At 50.2% G+C, this 22,670-nt stretch overlaps 2 protein-coding genes across 5 annotated transcripts in view; one reads left to right on the top strand and one right to left on the bottom strand.

Moving 5' to 3' along the window:
• Positions 1-175: 175 nt before the first annotated feature.
• On the top strand, positions 176-5,843 carry ABHD15 (abhydrolase domain containing 15). Its single transcript, XM_005298320.4, is given in 3 exon segments — positions 176-222; positions 224-1,348; positions 3,766-5,843. Coding segments are annotated over 3 exon segments (1,671 nt in total). The 3' UTR covers positions 4,265-5,843.
• TAOK1 (TAO kinase 1) overlaps positions 4,763-22,670 on the bottom strand; it is a 110,102-nt gene continuing 92,194 nt past the window's right edge. For all 4 annotated transcript variants that reach the window (XM_065573483.1, XM_065573486.1, XM_065573485.1 and 1 more), the window contains 3 exons: positions 21,362-21,574; positions 19,525-19,707; positions 4,763-15,145 (listed from right to left, as the gene is read on the bottom strand). In XM_065573483.1, the coding sequence (XP_065429555.1) occupies positions 14,684-15,145; positions 19,525-19,707; positions 21,362-21,574 (858 nt within the window). In that variant the 3' untranslated portion in view covers positions 4,763-14,683. The remainder of the gene's footprint in view (positions 15,146-19,524; positions 19,708-21,361; positions 21,575-22,670) is intronic.

Genomic DNA, 22,670 nt, shown 5'->3' with positions numbered 1-22,670 from the left:
GAGGAGCGTGGCACCACGCGGGGGCAGGAGGTGAGCGCTCTGCCCCCCCAGCTGGTGTGGAAAGAGGCAGGAATGCTTTACGCTGGGGGCCCCGCGCAGTGCACAGGCCCTGGAGGGCAGGCACCAGCCCCACACCACAGATCAGCCAGGGGAGGGGCGGGTTATTCAAGGCCTGATGTCCCTGCCTATGAGTGCAGACGTCAGTGTCTGGTGCCCCCCAGCCCTGCTCTAGGTCCAGAGAAAGGCCAGTGCACCAAGACACCCCTCCCCAGCCCCCCCTCGCCTCCCCCAGCCCCTGGCTGGAGAGAGGATCCTCAAGGCAGCTAGCCAGGGCCACGGTGAGAGCGCCCGGCAGGGGAAGCGTTAACGCTTGCACAACCCCCATCCAATCCGCGCACTCGCCCTCAAACAAATCCATTATTTGCTCTTGCGGAGCCCAGGCAGGGGGCTCCGGGAGACACTTCTTCCCCAGCTGGGCGAGGCACCTCATGCTGGCACTAGGGAGCCTTGCGGCCTGGGCCTTGGCTTTAGCCCTCCTCTGCCTCCTAGCCACAGAGCTCTGGGGGCCAGGCTGGGGCAGCTTGCTCCCCAGCCGCGAGCCGGGGGGTGCAGGCGAGGAAGACGACGGGGACAATGTCATTGGGGAAGAGGGGCCCGGGGCAGGGCGCTGCAGACTCATCTGCAAATCCTCTGCCCTGGCCCAGAGCCTGCTGAGGAGCCTGCGACGGGGCGCTGCCCGGCAGAGCGGGCGCTGGCTGTGGAGGACCTGGCCTCAGCTCCAGACCATGTTCCAGCTCCTCTTCCCCCCTGCCCGCCAGCCCGAGCTGGCCCGGGAGCTCCTGCAGCTGGCTGATGGGGGCCTGGTTGCCCTGGACTGGGTCATGGGGCCCCGTGGCACCGGTAAGAGGAGTAGAGCAACCACTGCCTTTGGCACTGCCCCGGTGCTGCTTGTCCTCCCCAATGCCTCCGGGAAGGTCACCAGAGGCGTCCTGCACCTCTGCCTGCTGGCCCTGGAGCAGGGCTACAAGCCAGTCATCTTCAACCGCAGGGGTCACAACGGCAGCCCGCTTGCCAGCCTGAAGCTGCAGGCCTTCGGGGACCCAGGCGACCTCAAGGAGGCGGTGACGTACATCCGCATGCGGCAGCCAGGTTCCTCGCTCTGTGCCGTGAGCGAGGGCTCCGGCTCGGGCCTGCTCCTCTCCTACCTGGGGGAGTGCGGCTCCTCCAGCTACCTGGCTGCAGCGTCTTGCATCTCGCCCGTGTTCAGGTGCCAGGAGTGGCTGGAGACCGGGTGCCCCTGGCTGTATGAGTGGAGTCTACTCCTGCACCAGAAACGAGGCCTCAGCAGGTGGGTACTTTCCCGAGCTCCTCCTCTGCTCTCTCGGCTGCACTTCTTCTTCTGCGGGCACCCAGGGGGCGGCAGGAAAAGGAACAAAGTTATTTGGCAGGGCTGGGGTGGTGGGGCAGGGGTGGCGTGGGGCAGAGCAGGGTCGATTTGGGGATCCCAGAGGTGGGGTAACCAGGGGCTACAGATCAGGATTGAGGGGCACTGGCAGGTCAGTGCATGGGCACCACCCTGCACTTTCACAACCACGTTAACTCAGGCCTGGCCGGAGCGGATGGATGCGGAGCCCGGGGGTGAGGAGATAAGACACGCAGCGGCTGTGCAGTTAGCTGGAGAGAGCAGGGAGCACGCAGGCGGGAGCCGGGAGGCCCAACAGATGAGAGCAGCTCAACACTACAGTTCCTGAACGCTCGCTCCTCTGAGCGTGGAGTGCAGCCCTGCGAGGAGCCAATGCCAGCTGACAGCCCCGCTCCATGCTCTGTGCCGCATGCTTTGTGGGGACTATGGGAGCGAGTGGGGAGCCCCCCGTGTCCAGCAGCAGGCATGTGTTGGGGGGGGGGGGGATTGTTAAAAGCAAAGTCACCTTGTTCCAACACCGACAGGCACATTAGAAATGCCCCAGACCCAGTTTAAAAGCTTCTGTCAAACTCCCTGGAGCCGGGCAGCAAGGGAAGGGCCTGGCTGGGCGAGGGAAGCTAAGGTCACTGCCTCAGAAGTCCCAAGACAATACCCACCAGCCTGCCCGAGTTTGAAACAGCTCTGCTGAAGTTTTACCTCCCTGCCCAGAAACCACCACTCATCTCTCCATGGAGATAGATCTGCCCTGGGGTAACTGTTCAGCCCAGCCACATGCCCCGCTGCGGGCTCCTGGTGCCCATCTGGTATACCACTGACTGTACTGGCACAGGTACAACGGTACGGCCCCCGCCTGGGGGCACAGCGATACTGGTATAAAGGTGCTTTGCACCAGCCCAGCTAGTCCCGTAGGGGAGGGGAATAAGCTATACAGGTGTGGACACCTAGAACCCTCTAGAGCTGCATCCACACCAGAGCTGTAACCAGAGTGACACCACAACTGTGTTATCCCGGGAGACAGTGTGTGTGTGTGTAGAGCAGGCCTTGGATGTGCTGGGTAAGGGCAGACGCACCAGCCATCTCAAAATCCTCCCTTCTAGGAGAGTCAAGGCAAACAGCTTCAGAATGACAGCAGGACCCCACTGGACCTCAGCTTCCCCTGGCCAGTCTGCTCCCGGGGGCACCTGATTGGGGTGATGTTGCCTGTCTGCACTCATTACCCTGAGTGCCCCCCTCCTCCCCGCTGCTAGCGAGAGAGCCCCAGCTGCAATGCAGCCTGGGGACGGACCATCAATGGACAATTCCAGGAACATGGAGAAGTCCAGTGGCCCCAGGGGCTACCTCGGGGGGGTGCCAGGGGAAAGAAGGTGCCCTGGGGAGGGGGAAAGCCATGCTCAGGAGCCCAGCCCAGTGGCAGGGGGACTCTCGTGCTCCTGAACTGGATTGTTATTGTTCTGGGCTGCATGGAGTCCCTGGCCCCGCGCGTGGGAGGCAGGGATGCCCTGCCCTTAGGGGTAGTGCATTGGGTGCCATACTCACCCGGGGGTGGTTGCGGGGATCCTCACGCACAGCATGGCCCGCTCGCCATCTCCTACACTGAAATGCTGCAGCAGCCTCAGCGTGCTGTCATGGAAACCTGAGCCATGGACGGGAGGCCAGGTGCTAGGATTCTCCTCGTCGCTATGGTTTCCAACCCAAGTGACCAAAATGACAAACGAGTGAGAAACTCGCCTCCTTTCCTGCAGCAGGGAAGGGCTGGACCCACAGAGCCCCCAGGCCACCCCTGCCCCAACAACAGCTGCCATGGGGCCCTTCTGATCTGAACGGGCAGGGACTGCAAAAGCAGAGGCATTCAACGACCACGTGCACCCGTGGCGCTAACTGGCTGTAGGTTTGGATGGGACGGGCTACAAGCAGGGCACCCTGGACCCAGCTGCACCCAGCTCCCCCGGGTGGGGCCTGGGGAAGGTGCAGAGAGGAGTTCAAAGGCCTTATGCAAACTGGGTGTGTCACAAACATAGGGGCGGATGCACACAAACACTATGGCCTAGCCAACCATTTGTAACGTGCCCATCACCATGGTATCTAGCACCCCTGCCATGTTGTGGCTTCAGGCTCCCACTAAGCCAAACAGACTAGGCACTGGAGGTAGGATTCAGGAGCGCCAACCCCAGAACCGCTGCAGGGCAGTGCCACTAGCCAGCTATGGCAGCCGTTGGACACGCGCCTCCAGCGTGAAACACTTGAGAAATCTGATAGCATCCAGCAGGGGGCAGCGACGTGCTGGTGAGGACACAGGCGCTCCATGTGAGTGCGCCCCTGCCTGTTGCCTTTGTCCCTCCTAGGTATGTCACTGCTCTGGCAGAGGTTGTGGAGACAGGCAGGCTGTTCAGGAGTTGCTCGCTCCGGGAATTCGAGGAAACCCTCTTCTGCCAGACCAAGAGGCACCCTGTCACCTGGGACGCTTACTGGGATCGCAACGACCCCCTCCGGGAGGTGGATGAAGCAGCCGTCCCGGTCCTGTGCATCTGCAGCGCCGACGACCCCGTCCGGGGACCTCCGGCCAGCACCCTCCCCATGGAGCTCTTCCATAGCAGCCCCTACTTCTTCCTGCTGCTGACACCACACGGCGGGCACTGTGGCTTCCTGAGGGAGGGGTCCTGCTCCTGGAGCCACGAGGTGACGCTGGAGTACTTCACGGCCGTCGCGGAGTTCTTTCGCACGGAGGAGAGGCTGAAGGGGCTGCACCGGTACAGGAGGGGCGTCCCGCAGAAGAGAGAGGCCTCCTCTGCCGCCTGCCACCTCCAGGAGATCTTCAGCTGGCAGAGGTCCTACACCAGGTAGCGCCAGGCAGGTGCTGCGTCTAGCACCTCTCCATAGCGTCCCTGGGAGAGGCTGTCCAAGGGCCATGCAGCACTGTGCAGTCACCCCCCAATGTTGCACAGCCTTCCCCTTGCGCGCTCGCACCAGCATGGCAGGCACTGCGCACACAGGCCCTGTCATCCCCTCCCCACAGAAGCAGACTGTTGAAAGCCCAAATGGCTGACATGACTGGTGTGTTCCCACCACATTGGAAATGGCCCAGGCTGCGCACTGTCAGGGCTGGGCACGGCTCATTGAGCTTCCCCCTGTGCCTATGAAACTCCACTAGCTCATGCACTTCCCAGCGGCCAGCCCGAGCGCCCCCTGGTCAAAGCAATCTCCATCGTGCCCCTGCCACGAACAGCATTCGGGGAGATGTGAAGCCCATGCCCTGATCCTCGGGTGCTCTCCACAGGAGGCGGCATTAGCTCCAGAGTCCTGGCTAAATCCCACCTTTCAAAACGTGCAGCAGACGCTCCATGTACTAAAATTACTTTATTACAGTTGATTTTTTAACATTTCCTTTGCTCTGTTACAAAGGATACTTACAAACAAAATATTACATACGACCTTATTTTCTCTTCTCTTATTTTCTGACAACTTGGTAACAGCTTTAAATGCACAATCTATACAATTAATACAGGTTATATATGAGCACTAATGTATGTTGAACCAGAAGGATACCAGAATACGGACAATATACTGTACAATAAGCCTTATCAGTTAGTGCTTGTGGCATTTTCTACCAAAAGGAAAATGCACACCTGTAGACTCACCCATCCCAGCTGGTGCTAACAGAAACGTGAGCAGGAAGGAGTCCAGTTTTCCTGTTTTAACCCTTGGTGATCCATCCCTGTAGAAATCGGGCTTGGAAGACTCAGGCCTCTGTTCAGTATAATGGCGTGGGCAGCACCCCCCATGATAAAGTGATGGCCGGCTCCTGGCCTTGCTTTGTTAAAGCCATGTTTACACCCACACCCCCAATGCCCCAGAATGAACAAGCCCTCTACTGGCTGGGGCCTTGGGGAAGAGTTGTTGGTCATGAGCTGAAGGTTGTTAGGGAAGCGGGGAGGGAGGGGGAGGAGAAGTAAACACATTACTTGGTGTCTGTGAACATCCCTCTTCCCACTCACGTTAGCAGGCACACAGCAAGGGGTGTAACAATGACCCCACAGGCGGAAGCCGAGAGGGACACGGGTATTTTAACTCCCACTACCATTGTGGGAACCTGGCTACATGCTGCAGCCTTCATGCCAGCTGAGCGCCCACCGCAGGTCATGGCAGCTGTGCCTGTGTCCGGGCTGTGGCGAGAACACGTGGGACTTGGGGTAGCTCTGCAGCTATCTAGTTAAAGCCAAGCTTTGCCTTCATTTTGCAACCAACGCCAGATTTGTGCTGCTACAGGTGTGCGCTTGCCCTCCTCCCCATGAGCTACCTAGAACTGATAAGGTGACATTTTTATTTTCTTTTAAAGCAACTGACAGTGAAGCATTTTTAGCTGACTGGCAAAAGACCAGGCATTCACCCGGAAGCTGCAAATGGAAAATACACCCCCCACCCCGGTTCCCCCAAAAAGTGTGGAGGAAGAAAATCCAAGAAAGTAAAAAAGCCAGGTTCAAGTTAAAATTTCTTTTGGTTTACACAATACTTGTGCAAACAACCAACCAAACAGAAGCATGCTGGAAATCATGAAAACAAAAGGGAAAGTGATATACAAAATGAAACATAGAAATAAGATATCTGGCTGACTGGTAGAAGAATAAATCATTCTGGGTTACAAACAGATTATACATTCCAGACGCTCCGAACTCAGTGGGGTAACTTCTGTTCAATTTGTTAATAGTTATGTTAGAATTCTCAAGTTTGTCTTTAAAGTCTTCATAATACAAGCAATAAGCTATTTTTAAAAATATACACTATACACACCTCACACAGCCTTCTCCTACCCCTCTTAATGCATGGTATGCTACCTCTCTTGTATACTAAACCAAGGGGGTTCTGACAGCTAACGTCCTCCTGGTAATCCGGCATTTTCATCATCACTGTTTGCCTTAAGTTTTAAATGGGTTAATGATTTCCGTGGAAGAACATAAATAGGAATTTTAGCAACCCAAGTGTTAATAAAAACGTCTTCAGCATTTACAATTTTCAAGTCGGTATAATTCTGTATCTGATTTTTAGTGTTAATGTATCTACATCAGACCCACCCCCCATTTGAGTTGGTTTGGTCAGATAAAGTGTCCCTCTTCCAAGCAAGATTAGGTGAGAGCTGAGAGGTGTTAGGAGAAGAAGGAAGGTTGAAGAAAGAAAGCAGGTGGTTTTGATTGCCAGGAACCACACCCGCCACCCACGCCTCTCCATCTCTACATTTCCTTCCCTCTTTGATCCTGTCAGTGTCTTGAAGAGTTCACATCCCAACAGCCTCCAGGGAAACTTAAATATCTTCTAATGACTGGTCTCCCTAGTGGTGATTTTTCTTTTCTTGTAGACCTCTAGCTCTCAGAGCTATTCCAGGGTTGCAGCTTTGCCTACGCCATGAGATACTCAGTGAAGGTGGGACAAGTGAGGTGAGACAGATTATTTCATTCATATGCAATCCAAGGGAAAAGACTCTCTAATTTAGTAATGGGTGTTGAAAACAAAAACTACAATGCAAGCCAGCTGTAGCCTACAGCTCAACCACCTAAGCATCTGCCTGCAGGGGAGTGGGAGTACACCCACCAGTCTGCACGGAGAGCCTGCTCGATGGCAGAAAACTGTCCCCCACCTCTGCATGTTCCATTCCTTGACCACATGCGATTTCTAGAACACACCATGCCTTGGCAATGCATTTAGTCAAGTGAAACTTAAGCAAATGACCATTTCCAAGCAAGAATTTGCCTCCAATGCTTTCAGGTGGCCCTAGTCTAACACTGATGCCAAGCCATGCAAATGCAGCGATTACATACTTCAGTTCATTAACAACTGTGTGCTCACTTCCAAACTCTGCTGAGCTCAGAGTTGCCATAGAAATGTGTTATACAGGCACTAAAAGCAGGCAACGAGCTTCATAAAATTAATTTCTTCTCCAATGGTTTACATGCTCTTTAGATTATCCTGGCATCAAAACCCTGTGTGTGTGTGTGTGTGGGGGGGGGGGGGGGGGGGGAATATGTATTTTCTGTACAATTCTTTAAATACAATAAAAGGGTGCTGTTAAAAGGGACAGAGAGAAATTGGGCTTTGTTTATGTGAGTTTCAACCCCAGAAAAAGCTCCAAGTCAACACTTCTATCCTTTGCACTGTCCACATCACCGCACTTTGCATTTAGACTGAAAGGGCAGAGGTTTTGCATACACGCATCTAAAACACAGGGGACCCAACTTAAACGGTGAATATAGAAGATATGGATCAATCATGTTTTGTTAGTTCCAGAAGCATTTCCACCTGGGCAGCAAATTAAGCCATTATTCTCCTTTATCTTCCCCCCCACTCCCATTCTTACGATATTTAAGCATGAATCCTTAGTGTCACACGGGCTACTGAAGGGGTTAGATGCAGGCTGTGCTACAACTGGCAACGACAGTAGCTCCTCTCTAGTTGGCACATACTGTATCTATAAACTTTAGTACAAAAACTTAAAAAATACAGGAACTAGGTCAATTTGTTAACTACATATTTACAGATAATTACAATATTTTCACTCACAATCATTAACCCGATTGTCAGTGAAAATGTGAACGGTACACGTTCTGAGGTACCCGTACCGGGAGGGGGACAGGAGATACCCCTGATTTTGTGCACATTGGGGGGTGGTAACTCCCGTCTCTCATTGGCAGACTACCGACAGACTTCCAGGCTGAGCGTGTGGCTGCAGAGGGGCTAACCCCGGATTTACAGAATATGGCTAGATGGCAGAGAGGTGGGGTAAATGTACCTCCAAAAGCACAAGCACGCCGAGGCCCACAGCTTGGGTCAGCTGCTTGGTTGCTGCTGTATGCGTTATTTATCCAGCCCTCTCTAGCTGAGCCAGGCTTTCTTCCTCCAGCATTTAGCCAAGGGTTGGGAACGGGGTATCCCAGGCACATGAGTGACCCTGACAGGCCCAATTGGTTGAGTTCTGTTACACAACAGGAATCAGGGTTATCTGCGTCTGTCTCTCTTTTGGGGTAATGTTTTAATAAAACCACTAAGTCAGCTGGCTTCTTCCCAGATCTGACAGCCACCTGCACCCCTCAGCACAGTCTCGCAAACATTTCTCCACTGGCTCCCATGGAAACGAATCCTGACAGTGCAAACTCAAACGAACACAGCAAGACATACATCAATTCCAAGTTCTTGCTACAGGCACCTAACTTTCTTAAGGACAGAAACCCCACTTCTAGGCTCACAATCTGACTGGAGTCCAGGGGGTGGTGGTGTGTGGAACCGTGCCATGGTCTTTAAACCAGGAGCATGGACAGTTTTAAAAGAACAGACACTCCTGCTGACAGGGTAGGGAAGCCAAAAGCTTGGAGAGACTGAAAAAGAAACGTTACAAACCTGCTTTCAAAGGAACCACACTGCTGAGAGTAACTATAACCCACAGGAACAGGTGTCTGGGGGCTTCCCTTTGGTATGGACACACCACCGCCATGAGGAAGAGACACCTTATGTGTGGCATGCTGTTACGCTCGCAAGATCTGAGACTGCAGGAACATGCCCCACTAACAAAGAGATGTCCTTCCTATGTGCAACTCTGACCTGACACATGCAGGAACCGACACCTCTCCCCAAACTGCCAGACGCCTCACTGCTATCCAAGGGTGGGGGTGGGGTAGGGGGAGGAGAGATGCCAGGAACCTGAAGGTTTCCAGACCTAGAAAATCAGGTTCTAAGGGCTGACTCTGTCCAGCTGTTACCCCATCACTCAGAAGCCTGCAGCATTACATGGGCACACAGAACTGGCATCAAGGATGAAAATGATGCTGTTCCCAGCACACAGTCCATTGGTGGTGGGGAACCAGACTTAGAGACACGTGTCCATGCTCTGGAAGGAATGGGTGGGGAGAAGGATAAAGAATGAAGCTAATAAGAAGTAACTTCACAGTTTTAGCTTATGTTTTGGCCTTAGCTTAATGCACATGGAACAACAACAAAGGTGCAGAGAGCAGAATTTATAGTTCGTGGCAGCTGATCCCCAGAAATGTAGAAGGTTAATGAAGACTATACGGGGTTTGTGATCTTTTGAGATGAACTATGCCTAGGGATTCTGAGCTCAGACTGCAGAACATTTCACTCTTACGTACCACTGCCTTTCCCCACAGCACACTGACTACAAGCATACTGCAAACAGCACCAGTAGCTCCCCACGCCGCTTCCCTCGTGCTATGCAAACTTGCTTTCTGCGCTGCCTTCTAACTTCGCTGTACCCTTCACGAGCGCTCTTCCCTCCTTTCACATGCCTGCAGCAGCTACAGAACCCTCCAACATCCCGCACAACGCAGGGCAGGATTTAAACCAGCGCTTGCCCACTCCATTCAACCCTTGTGCACTTCTGCTCACATCCTCCCCCTAACACAGCCCTGCTGCACAAATTGTCCTGTCAGCTTATCAGCTGAGGGAATGCTAAGTGCCCTGACAGAAATGCACAACATGAGTTGTGTGCGCGCACACACACACACCCAGAGTATATAAATATACACAAATGAGATACCATTAGATAGATCTCCTGAGAGATGTGCGTATTTAACAGAGTAACAGTAGATATTGGTATAATACAATTTATTTTCGCCAATAAAGAGTGGACAGGATCAAGGTTTTGAGTTCAACAGGCCATTTTCCCCTTTGTGATAATAAGCAGTATTATTCCAGTATCCACCATCGTGTACTCTGTGCAGGTTTCATTGACAACGTGCAACATTCTACTTAATCAAAGTTAACTGCGGCTGTACTGAAAGTACAGCAGCTCTAGTCTGCCCCAAGGCAGGACTTGTAGATAAGAAATATCTGCGGGGACTTCTCCATTCAATGATTTGTTACTGTGCAGTACCGTGTTTGTTTTTCAACCCCTTGGAAGTTTACAGGGTTAGACTGAATGCAGGTGAAAGTTCCAGTGTTGTGTCCAAGGAATTAAGCGCACAACAGTCAATGGGAATGGGGGAGGCGGCCTCTGTTTTCCAGAAACCACAACAAACAAAGCACACGTGGTCCCTTTCACTGATTTAATGAACAAAACCAAAAGCAGTGTAATATGATGAAAGAGGTGAAAAATGCCAACTCTCCTGCTATTGCCCCTCTGGACTAAACTTTAATCAGAGTTTAAGGTCTGTGCAAAAGGGAACAAACCAAACACACAGAATAATATATTGTAGGTGTCAAGCTGGCACCAGTATTTTAAAATACTGTCATAAAAATTGTAAAGTAATATTCACAGTCATTTTCCCAGTGTTAATCCTCACATAGAAGATGGAAAACTAGCATCTTGCTGAGACACTGGGAGTAGTTTTCACAATTTACAGTATTTTTAAAGCCCTGGTTGGGGCGTGAGTGAGGGGGTGGGTACAGGACAGCGCGGCGGCGAGAGGGGGCGGGTGGGTAGGTAGGTACAGTACAGCGCGACGGCAGCCTGAGGGGGCGGGTGGTACAATACAGCAGGACGGCGTGAGTGGGCGGGTGTAGTACAGCGCGACGGCAGTGTGAGTGAGGGGGTGGGTACAGTGCAGTGCAGCGGCGTTGTGACGGGGCGGGTACAGTGCAGCACGGCGGTGGTGTGAGGAGGCGGGGGGTACAGTACAGCACAGCATCAGCGGGTGTGGGGGGGTACAGTACAGCATGGTGGTGCAAGGGGATGGGTACGGAACAGCCCGACAGGGGCATGAGAGGGCGGGTGGGTACATGTCAGCATGGCGTTGTAATCAGGGGGCGGGTGGGTACAGTGCAGCATGGCTGCGGTGTGAGGGGATGGGGGGATACAGTGCAGCGCGTCATCGTCATGAGGGGGCGGGGGGTACAGTGCAGCGCAGCGGCAGCGTGAGGGGGCGGGGGGGTACAGTGCAGAGTGGCGTCGTCGTGGGGGGCGGGGGGATACAGTGCAGCGCGGCGGCAGCGTGAGGGGGCGGGGGGTACAGTGCAGCGCAGCGGCGTCGTGAGGGGGCGGGGGGTACAGTGCAGCATGGCGGTGGTGTGAGGGGTACAGTGCAGCGCGGCGGCATGAGGGGGCGGGGGGTACAGTGCAGCGCGTCATTGTCGTGAGGGGGCGGGGGGATACAGTGCAGCGCGGCGGCAGCGTGAGGGGGCGGGGGGTACAGTGCAGAGTGGCGTCGTCGTGGGGGGCGGGGGGATACAGTGCAGCGCGGCGGCAGCGTGAGGGGGCGGGGGGGTACAGTGCAGAGTGGTGTCGTCGTGGGGGGCGGGGGATACAGTGCAGCGCAGCGTGAGGGGGTGGGGGGGTACAGTACAGCACGATGGCAGTGTGAGGGGGTGGATGGGTACAGTACAGCGTGGCGGCGGTGTGAGGGGGTGGGTGGGTACAGGAGAATGTGGAGTAGTTAGTTTTAATTGTTAAAAATGGAGTTTGCAAACTGATTCAGAAAGTGTTTGCGTCTCTGGACTATTTTGATTTGATATTTATACATATATCTCACAAAGATATTTATGTGATATATATGATATCTAACACATATTATATATACGCTAATTTATCTCCTCGTATACCTCCACTACACAATATGAAGCGGTTTCCACAGATTACAACAACTGAGTAATTGGGAGACATCTCTTGAGATCAAACTCACTCAGAAGGTAGCTTCTGTTCCCCACATGTACACACAGAGACACACACATTTAGACAAGGTTGATCTGAATCAGTTTTTGCAAACTATTTTAATTAAAATATTAACTCATTGGAATAGTCCAGGTCTGCACATGATATACATGTAAAAATGGTTACTACACAATTCTTTTGGATACAAAAAAGCCAATATGGGATAGACATCATTTGGATCCAGCATTTAGTCATGCTTTACATTACACAAATAGAGGTTTGAGGGAACTCTTCTTGAAGTAGCTCAATTTAAGCCAGAGACTTTGGCCAAATTCAAACCATAACAGAAGCAAAAGAATGAAACCCCTGAATTTTGAAGTACAGTGCCCGTCACTGCTGCTGTCTGGGATTCTGAGGAGGTGAGAACTCCTAAACATCGCATATTAGCACCATGCTCTGGATACACCCTCCACACCAAGGTGGTAAGATCCAATAGAGGTTTTTGGCTTTTGATTTTTCTTTTTCTTAAGACAGGAAAATGAAGGTGATTTTCCTTAATTTCATTTGAATGTTTTAATGCAAAAGAACAGCTAGAAGAGAAAACATCCATCCCACACAGAGACGTGTTTCAAGGGGAATAGGGGGTCAGAGAGTTTGTCTTTGTCCCAAACAAGTCTGTCCTACAGGGTAACCAATGGGAATATTCCTCAGTGGCTCCACCGCCTCATCCCAAACGTCTGCGTTCACTGTTAATACTACCAGGCCCTGCCAAAGAGTTAATCAAACGTATTTTGGTATAGTGTCCATCTTTGTTCCGAGTGAGATGATATACCGAGACACTGGAAATCCTGGAGTTTGGATTCACCAGACACTGGCTAAGAGTTAAGGATCTGGAGTGGATTTTAATTTAGTTAACAAAAGAATGTCACACTGTTGAGAAAACTGAACAGCAGCGAGACACTGGAGTATTCCTATATAAATATGTCACATGACAAACACATTCGGAAAACCTTGCTTTTGAGCCCTATAAACATGTTAAAGGCAAATCCTAGAGTTAGCAGCTAGTGTTTTCTTCAAGATGATTAGTGTGCAAGGAAAGTCATTTACAAAGAACTCTGGCTGGTCAGTTCCCAGGAAGAAAATCTTTACCTCAAACCCAGCTTAATCTACCTGCTCTCCTCTGAATCTCATGGTGCTGACCTGCCCCGAACTCCCCACAACTGGGACTAGGCCTTCACGACACCTCCCACTTCCAGCATTAAGGGTCGAGACGTAGCCACAAAAGTCATTCCATTTATTTTCAGACTCCCTGACCTTTTTAATTTAATTGTTTTTAAATTTATTTCCCAACCTCTTTTGCTCCTTTCAGTAGTACAGCAGCTCTGATAAGAGCCGTCTGGAAATAGTGCTTCCTACACGTGGTGTGACATGCTGCCAAATGATCACCAAGTCTCAATGGCCTGTAAAGTTGGAAAGTACTGCGGCAACCAAAATAATATAAAGGAGCCTCACATGCAGCAAGATCTACAGTGGTGATGTAGGTTAGTCAGCAACCGGTAAAGAGTCATTGGCTCAGCTCCTGCTGGTACACTATGGCAACTAAACATTTAAACAGTTGGCTACACCCGACATGTAAACAGGAAATTGCAACAAGCCAAAAGGTAATAAATTGGTGTATGTAGTGTAGTAATGAAAACCCCGATCAATGGCATTTTGTGACTATGGCAACTTTCAAAATACCTCTGGCATTTCGCATTGATTGGCTGTAAGTCCAAGGTTTCTGAAGAACAGAGCAAAAGAACTATTTAGGGCTCCACGAATTATTCTGATGCTTAGCTAAGGTGAGATGTCACAGTATTAGCCATACAAGCGCATTATTTATGCTCTTCTTCCCAACCTCCTCCAAAGTACAACACCCCTGCCACCAGCACAGCCAGGGGAGTGCAAAGATGCTAGGCTGGATTTTAAACATTTCCAGCCCTCCCCCCTGCACACACATCTACCAATGTGGTGCCCAGCAAGCTGCCCTATGCCCTTGGAGAAGGCTCATCCCTTAGTGCAACAGAGAGCGTGCACTTGGGTGGCAAGGGTCTGTGTTGATCCCTCTCATCTCAGCAGGCAAAGCCTTTCCTCTTGCCCCTCTACCTCACCTACCGTTCCTTTAATCCCTCTCCTCCTGAGGCTACACCTAGAAATGTGGCCAATTTCATGATAAACAATGGGCAGAAAATACAGCTGCTCCTCTGCCAGAGAGTGACTTATTTCAGCCCCCCGGGTCTGCTCAGGTGGCTGTTAAGATTTTTGGACATTAGCGAAGGTTTGAACTCTTCCTACCCCTCTGTAGGGACGGGGTGATGAAAGCAGTCCGAGGCCCTTGTGCAGCTTTCATGCCATATCCAATAGCCAACTTCTCTGACTAGTTGCATATATGTCTTAGATCCCCTCCCCAGTCCCCCCCAAACATAAACATTAAAAAAAACCAAACCCTGCAGCCAAATACTATGACATCCCAGTTAGTAAACACAAAACAGAGTGCTTTACAAAATGAATACAATACTCCATGTTCACCCAGCATCACACTGCAGTCCCACACTGAGGAGGCTGCTGGGACGTATCTGTAGGCAGTTTCTGTTGGCAGACAGCTCCAGTGGAATTGCCACCCTCAGTTCTTGTTTAAGTTATGTATAAGACATGTGTGAACCATTGGATATTTGTGAAGTAACACTTGTGCTCCTGCTCATGCCCTGCTCCGTCCGTCCCCCAGAAGCAGTCCGCCTCAGAGCCTGGGGGCTGTTGCGGACCCCTATAGCACTACCTCGAGGTACCCCTTGCATGGGCCCTGAGGGGTGACCCCATGGCTGGGGTCCACCTTGCATTGGATGGCCCCAAGCTTGTGGTGGGCCACCCATGGGATGACCCCAGTGAGGTCCCGCACCCCCAGTAGGATTGTGGGACCAGCCAGAAGCTCCCGGGTAGCTGTGGCTGAACGCCTCGGGGGAGAGATTAGACAGAACCATGTTACTGAAACCTAGCCTCATGCTTTCTGAATCAAAGGCTTCGATCTCGCGGGCTTGACGCTCCAGCAGGCTTCGTATCCGTTCGGTGCGCTCATTCTGCAACGCCAGCATCTCCTCCTCAATCTGAGGGAAGGAAAGAGAAAAGGGAGTCTGTAGCAGCCGCACACCTCTAGAGACACAGCGAGCGCAACCGGGTTCATTGCGATGGTGAGTTTATAGTATCCCTGGCCTTGCTGTTCAACCAAAGACTAGAGCAGCTGCACAGGCCAGATGCACACTCTCCATGAGGAATGCAAAAAAACCATCCAGAGTTTCTCAGACACGTGGACCTGCGCACTGAAAAGTAAGAGGGGCTGGACAGCAGGGCTGAAACCCAGGCTTGCGGAGTTAGGCCATCCTATTTCCTGGTGTTTCACACATTACATCGGGGCTTTGGGGATTCAAATCCAAAATTGCAGCTGTGTCTTCAGAAGCTCGTATTTCAAATCTAAGATGCAGCAGCGAAATCTGCTGACACACCCTGACCTAGGGACAAGGTGCTTCGAGCAGAATGACTGCGTGGTCATCAGTCACCTGTCAATGCAACATCAACTGGTCTGAACTGCTGGCAGCTGAACCTAGTGACCACAACTCTCCTCCAGAATGGCAATGTACTAACAGACCTGCCTGGCTTCCCCTTCATAGCCGGTCTTGCAATTGGTTTTGGCTTATGTTCATCACTTTGACCGTACTCCTTTCCTAAATTGGTTTCTAATGTCTCATTACCCTGCTGCTCTCTCTTACATGTGATCAATGGGGCGTCTTCCCTCTTCAAAAACAAAACAGTAATGTAGGTGGAGATAGCTGCATTCTGGGCAGATTATTAGCTGGATGATTTGCAAATGATCAACTGAGTTGAGAGCGTCTCCAGCTCTTGATACAATACTGTCTCTCTTCAGTAAGAACATCCCAAATCACTTTTTAATAGCCCTTGTGCAGGGCATCAACATCAGCTATTTAGGCACAGGGAATATGGTGCACAGGCCTCCTGATGGCCCCCTGCGGAAGGGTGAATTTTGGCCTGCGATTTATTATCTCCTCTTGCTGAAATTCCTGGGGCTAAACACTCAGACCAAAGAATTGCTCCATTATTTCTCCATGCCACCGAAGAGCCATTATTGGGCTTGGTCACAAAGAATGAAGGGAAGGAAAAAAACAGCAACAGATTCTGTTTGAACTTTGTTTGTATGTTGACATCGCCACTTTTTTCAGCAACAACACTCCGACATGGGACAATCTCTCTCACCCCAGAGAGGTCCCAGTGCTTCCAAGTGCTGGATATTAACACTCATTTGCTTGTAAGCATTCTCAGGGCATTTAATCAGGGAATATGTACAGTAGTTTAATCTAGAATTCAGGGAACAATCTGCTCCAGCATGAGTCATCCCCTCCACCATTTGGGGTTTGAGATGCTGCCTTCCCTCACTTGCTGATTTCTTGCTGCTTTGAGAAGCAGTGTGGGCCCTGCTGAGGTAGAGTCTAGCTCTCTGTGTAAGGTTTAGGCCAGGTAAAAGCTAGGTAGGCAGCCTGCTCACTCTGCGTAAAAGCCACGGAGCGGCTGGCTGACAGCAAATGCCAGGGAAGAACCACCTTGTTTTGTGAAACACGGATATTCAGGATCCTTCTTAAAGGTGCCACAGGACCCTCTGTTGCTTTTTACAGATTCAGACTAACACGGCTACCCCTCTGATACTTCATAAATCTATTTACTCACAATTGTTTGCATTTGTGCTTAGCAAGGCTTCCCAGACCCTGCCCAAACTATTACAATCAGTGCAAAGTCTATTTCTATTTCAGAAGTAACATTGCCTTAAATACAACATAACAGATACGTGTTATAACACTGCAGGTGACGCCATCATGAAGGCTGAAAGTTAATAAACAGAACTTACATACAATTCAGTTGCACGTGTGGACTTGTACATTTCATTGTGTTAAAGCTACGTCACCTAGAGATGACTTAGAGATTCAGAGGGTCTTATTGGGTGAGGTACTTGAGGCAGCATGGGAAGCATATTATACATCTAACTCTTTAGAACGTACACTCCTCAGAGCAGCGACTGTCTCTGGTGTACAGGGCAAAGCTCATTACTGACGCAAGAGGAAACTTGCACCATTTTGGAAAATGCCAACTGAGGAGTCTGGCTATGCATATGCCTTTGCCTTCATCCAAGCCACCTACACTGCTCAATTCCTAGCGTTGAGGGGCACCATCATACAACAAATAGCGCTATGCTGGGAAGGGGCAAAAGCTCTATGTACTTTGCTAGAGACAACCAATAGAAATACACAGGCCTTTTAAAATCGCCACTTGTCTCCAGTCCTAAGTCAAAGCGTCAGTTAGCCTGCATGTGGACACATCGTATCACATCATTGTGCATCAAAAGGTTCAAGACAGCCCACAACAACTGAAAGGACAATCCTTTGAGAAACAGCACATTCCCATTTATTCCACATGGGTCCCCATTTTTTTCCTAGGTGGCCACTAATCAGCAGTAACTCCAAGAAACGCAGGCTCATCGTTAGCTCAAGCTTTGAGTTTCTCTGCTAGCTGTTAATTACATGCATCGTGCATGTCTGTGGTACACAGGCTCTTGCTGTTTGAACCACTTAATTTTTTGCTACGACCCTACTTTAAAGGTGGTAAGTGACATTAACGTCTGAACACATCACTGTAAAGAGGCATGAGTTAAAAAAAATACTGCAGGGTCTCTTGGCCCTGAGAACCGTTCTGACAACAGAAGCCAAAGCAAAAAGACCCCCAAGATCTTATCTTTTTCTTCCCTGAATGGAGATGTGTTAAACTTCCTCTCTTCATAATTGAGGCCAAAAGCCGATTCACAGGGACCTTCCACTCAAGTAGGCTTTGGATCAGGCCCATCACGAATAATTTGCATCGAATTTATTTTTGGCTAACTTGTGCTCCTTAAAAATCACTGGCCTAATTTCAGCCTCTAATGTAACTTGATGCCAGAATTTCTCTTGGTTATGCCCAATGCAACATCAGAACACATCCAAACTGCACCCACAAAATCAAGGGACTAGCAATAGACTATTACACACGCTTCCAAACGACACATCTCAGAGTGCGTCGCCAGGTAGCAGTAGTTACAATACAACATTTATTCTAAAGCAGATTCTAAGATTATTGCTGTGTTGTAAACTCTTAGTTTTTCAAACTGACATTTTAATGGGAATAAAATAAACGTAACACTGAAGTTTAGAGGCATATATTACACCAGAAAATCCTACGTAGTAACGTAGTTTTCACAGACTTAGCCACTTGTGAAGATTCAGTAACCTGCAAAAGAGCCATGGGTAAGCAGAAGATGCAGCTTTCTTAAACTAGTTTTCCCACTGCCCATTAGATGAAGCAGCATGAGGCAGAGGAGTGATCTTTGCTGGCTGAACATACATTGGTTAAGCTCTGGGAGAAGCAAGTATAACTTACTTCTAGGCCACAAATGTATTCCTTGTTGGTCAGCATCCAAGTTCCGATGTCTGACACCCCGTGGGGGGAAGTCAGCAGGGTGAATTCTGCAGGATGAAGGCCAGGAGCACGTTTCCCTTTGCTGTGACATGCTCAGTATGCTGCCACGACACACACTTTCACAACACAGATTTGATGTAGCACAGGGAGGCATGCTTGGTATGGGTAAGCAATTCTATACCGAGCTCAGTGGATTCTCAGTTTTTGTGTCTGGCTGCTCCAACTTATAATGGGATTAGGGTCAGACCTCTGGACTTTTTAACTATGATTTGACTATCATGTTTCTTCTCAATGGCTGTCTAACTTTAATCAAAGTCATTGTACGGAGGTATCACAGCTGGGTCTTCATAGACTTTTAATGGAGTGAAGCTGCATACAACAAACATTTCTGTTCAGGGCCACACCCCATCACAAATCTGTGCTGGTGCACTCTATCCCTTCTACTTCAAGGTCATTATTCCTGATACCAGAGAAACTTATAGAAACTCTACTTTGCTGTGTTACTTTTTCCCTCTCCTGAACTTGGAGAGAGAATCCACTGCCAAGGGACAATGGAGAGAACATTACTTTTCCTCTTTACCTAAAGACTCACCATCACAGCAGCCTTCCCTCCATCAGTTAGAACTTGATGCAGCCCTGCAGGCCAGCCAGGAGGAGGTGGTGGTCATGGAGATCAATACGAAGGGCTCCCCTTTCACCACCCCAGGTCCAGGCACACTGCACCTCAGCCCCACAATGTGCCATAGCACTGTCACCCTGGGCAGACCAGGACCCCATTCTCCCTATCGCTCTCAGTGATGGGACAAGAGGAGCTCTGCCAGTGACTAGTATGATGCCATTTTGCCTCCCAAGTGAGAGAACCCAGGGAAGGGTCCAAACCAGTATTATAGCATTGTCCTGTTAACGTTAGCTTTTCATAGGCAAACTCTTGGAACGTGGCCAATGCTGACTGCTGCCCCCAAGCCGCCCTTACCTTCTGCTCCAGGAGGGCCCTGCGAAGGGACACCCTCTGTTCCAGTTCACGCAACTCCCGATCATGCTGGGCCTCAGCCTGCATCTTGATTTTACTCTGATACGCATTCAGCAGCTCCAGTTCCTGCTGCAGCTGCATCTTCAAAACCTGGCACTCCGCTTCCTGTGCCTCATCCAAACGCAGCTGTGGGGAGGAAGACAATAGAGATGTTTCACTGTGGGATAGCCACTCGTGACACACTGTACGGGGGAAAACATTTGTTTTCTTAGCAATACAATTGCTTTCTATTGTATCCACTTTCAGCGAACAGGGAACACACCGTGACAAACACTGGGGCAGTAAGATGGCAATGCTGCTGCAAGCGACACTACCAAGTGGTCTCTACAGGGAGAGCTGAAGGCTGGCTAAACGGTACGAACATCTACAGCTCTCGCTTTTGCCAGAGGGAAGCTTAGAGAAAGAAAAGTTCTCCTGTGTTGCATACAAGTGGATTAATGGAATGCCAAATTTCCAATGCAGATTTACTAGAGGGCTGCACGGAATCCTAGTTAGAGAGGGGAAAGGGCTCCTAGCGCATATCCCTGCCAATGCAGAACAGTAACTAGCAGCACAGCTTAACGCCAGTTACACAACTCTCGCCATGCCTAACTCAGGCTGTGTTACCCAGCGTGGGAGTGCCATTCTTGTGTGCAGAGCAGAGAGGCAGGAAAAGCTGCATGAGCCAGATTCACAACAGCGCCCTTGCAAATGTGCTCTCAAAACAGTGGGCAGCTTCTTGCTTTCCTTCCTGCTCCCCAGTACTCCCCAACACAGGAAGCGATGTCCGGGGCTGCAGGCTCAGGCAGCAACTTACTCGTCCAAACTTCTATTCTCCGCTCCCACAGACTCAGCCCCAGGAGGAAGATACCTCGGGCCCAGCCTATGAAGCCATCAACATAGCCTTCCCAAAAGCAAGCAGCATAAGCTTCTGGTAAGGGTTGGAATGAGAGAAGAGGGTGCCCCAAGGCAGCTAAAGAGAAAAATACATTCAAGAGGAGAATGAACAGGAAAAGGAGATACAGTGGCTACTGTGCTGGGCCCGAGAGCAAGCAGTTATGATCAGCTGGGAGTGCTGATCCGTCTCCATGGGGTCTCCAGAGGAGGAAGGTTAGGAGCCACTGCACTAAGGATATGCAAAGAAGATTCTAATGCAGTTACAGCAGGGACCCAAAGTATTATGCATATAGTGTGGGCATTCGTTAAAATGGCATAGACGAAGTTTTCAACATTAGTGTCAATATCATTTCAGGTTTATATCTAGACGCGTTTCACTGACTAAAAGGCCAGTCTGAAGTAGCATATTGGTGCTCCATAAGAAGCAGCTGAATTCAAAGATGCAGGCTGGGTGCAAACACAGCCCTCAGATTAAAAGGAAACATTTACTATGCACCTCCGTCATGGTAACTCAGTACTGACTGAAGTGGGGAGTGAGTATTTCCTCCGGATTTGAAGGCTGATTCTGCAGTATGAGAGGAAGGACTAAGTCTGGGATCTGAATCTGGGTGCTGCATGTGTGGCAAAGGAAGAAAACAACCCTGCTGTCAGGGTGACTACAGGTCAAAATGCAAACTGACAGGGGAGGAAGAGGGATAGCTCAGTGGCTTGAACATTGCCTGCTAAACCCAGGGTTGTGAGCTCAATCCTTGAGGGGGCCATTTAGGGAACTGGGGTAAAAATCCATCTGGGGATTGGTCCCCCTTTGAGCAGGGGGTTGGACTAGATGACCTCCTGAGGTCCCTTCCAACCCTAGTATTCTGTGATTCTATGATATGTATTCTAGGTCTCAGAGGCAACTCACAGCTTGTGTTGAGAGCATTTCATTGATGCTGTGATCATACTGCTCAGCTAGGATGGCCAGTTTCCGGGTCTGCTCTTCTTTGAGCCGTTTCAGGACAGCTTTGTGTTCACTCTTTGGTGTGGTCTCCAGCAGGTGGTTTCGCAGGGCTTTGTACTGTCTGGTTTGGATCTTGCATGTGTCCTGAAACTGCTTCTTTATTTGTAGTTCTTTAGACTAGAGAGAAGGAGGAAAAAACCCAATATATGTCAAAGATGGACGCAAGATATTCAGTGAGATTTCATTTCCTATTCAAGGGTAGAAGTTCACAATCCCACAAATATAGATGAATATAAAAAGTGTGAAGAGTAAAGTGATGAGCACACAAGAGACAAAGATCATGCTGCTGCAGCTGCTTTGACATTTGGCTAGTTACATTTTGTTGGTGTGCAAAACAATTAGAATACAGGCGACACTTTTCTACCAAAGCGCCAGACTACATACAGCTGTCACTACCCAAAGGGACCCCTTTGCCACTGGACTGGATTCAGTCCTGGGTGTTGCTTTTCAAGACGACTTCTTGCATGATAGGCGTAATAGTTATTAGCCGTTAAAGCCTTACTTACACATGGCTATGCCTGGATTTATTGTTGTGAAAAAAGCAAATTAGCAATATTTTGTGTACAGAAAAAGATCTTTTTTGGTTTAAGATTCGATGAAGGAAATTTGTATTTTAACCTTTGATGCTAGGAGCTGACTTTCATAAGGGTTTGCAGTAAAGCATTATCTTATCAAGGAAAATTGTGACCAGTACTGGTTTGGTGACATTACTTGGTTAGCAGGGGACTCAAATTTTATATCTGGAAGAGGGGGTCATCGTATGTAGTAGTATCATACCTAATCTAACAAACACTCAACTACACAAGTACCCGCCCTCCAGGCACTTGCTGGAGACCCGAGGTCCTTCCTGTGCTCTCCTTTTGCACCCAAAGCTGTGTGTGGTCAAGAAAAGACGGTTACTCACCGTTGTAACTGTTGTTCTTCGAGATGTGTTGCTCATATCCATTCCATTAGGTGTGCGCGCGCCGCGTGCACGATCGTCGGAAGATTTTTACCCTAGCAACACCGGCGGGTCGGCTGTGGAGCCCCCTAGAGTGGCGCCTTCATGGCGCTGAATATATACCCCAGCCGACCCGGCGCCCCCTCAGTTCCTTCTTGCCGGCTACTCCGACAGTGGGGACGGAGGGCGGGTTTGGAATGGATATGAGCAACACATCTCGAAGAACAACAGTTACAACGGTGAGTAACCGTCTTTTCTTCTTCGAGTGCTTGC

The sequence above is a fragment of the Chrysemys picta genome, chromosome 19, assembly GCF_011386835.1.
Source record: "Chrysemys picta bellii isolate R12L10 chromosome 19, ASM1138683v2, whole genome shotgun sequence".
Classification (NCBI taxonomy): Eukaryota; Metazoa; Chordata; order Testudines; family Emydidae; genus Chrysemys; species Chrysemys picta.
This window is presented reverse-complemented; position numbering and strand designations above follow the sequence as displayed.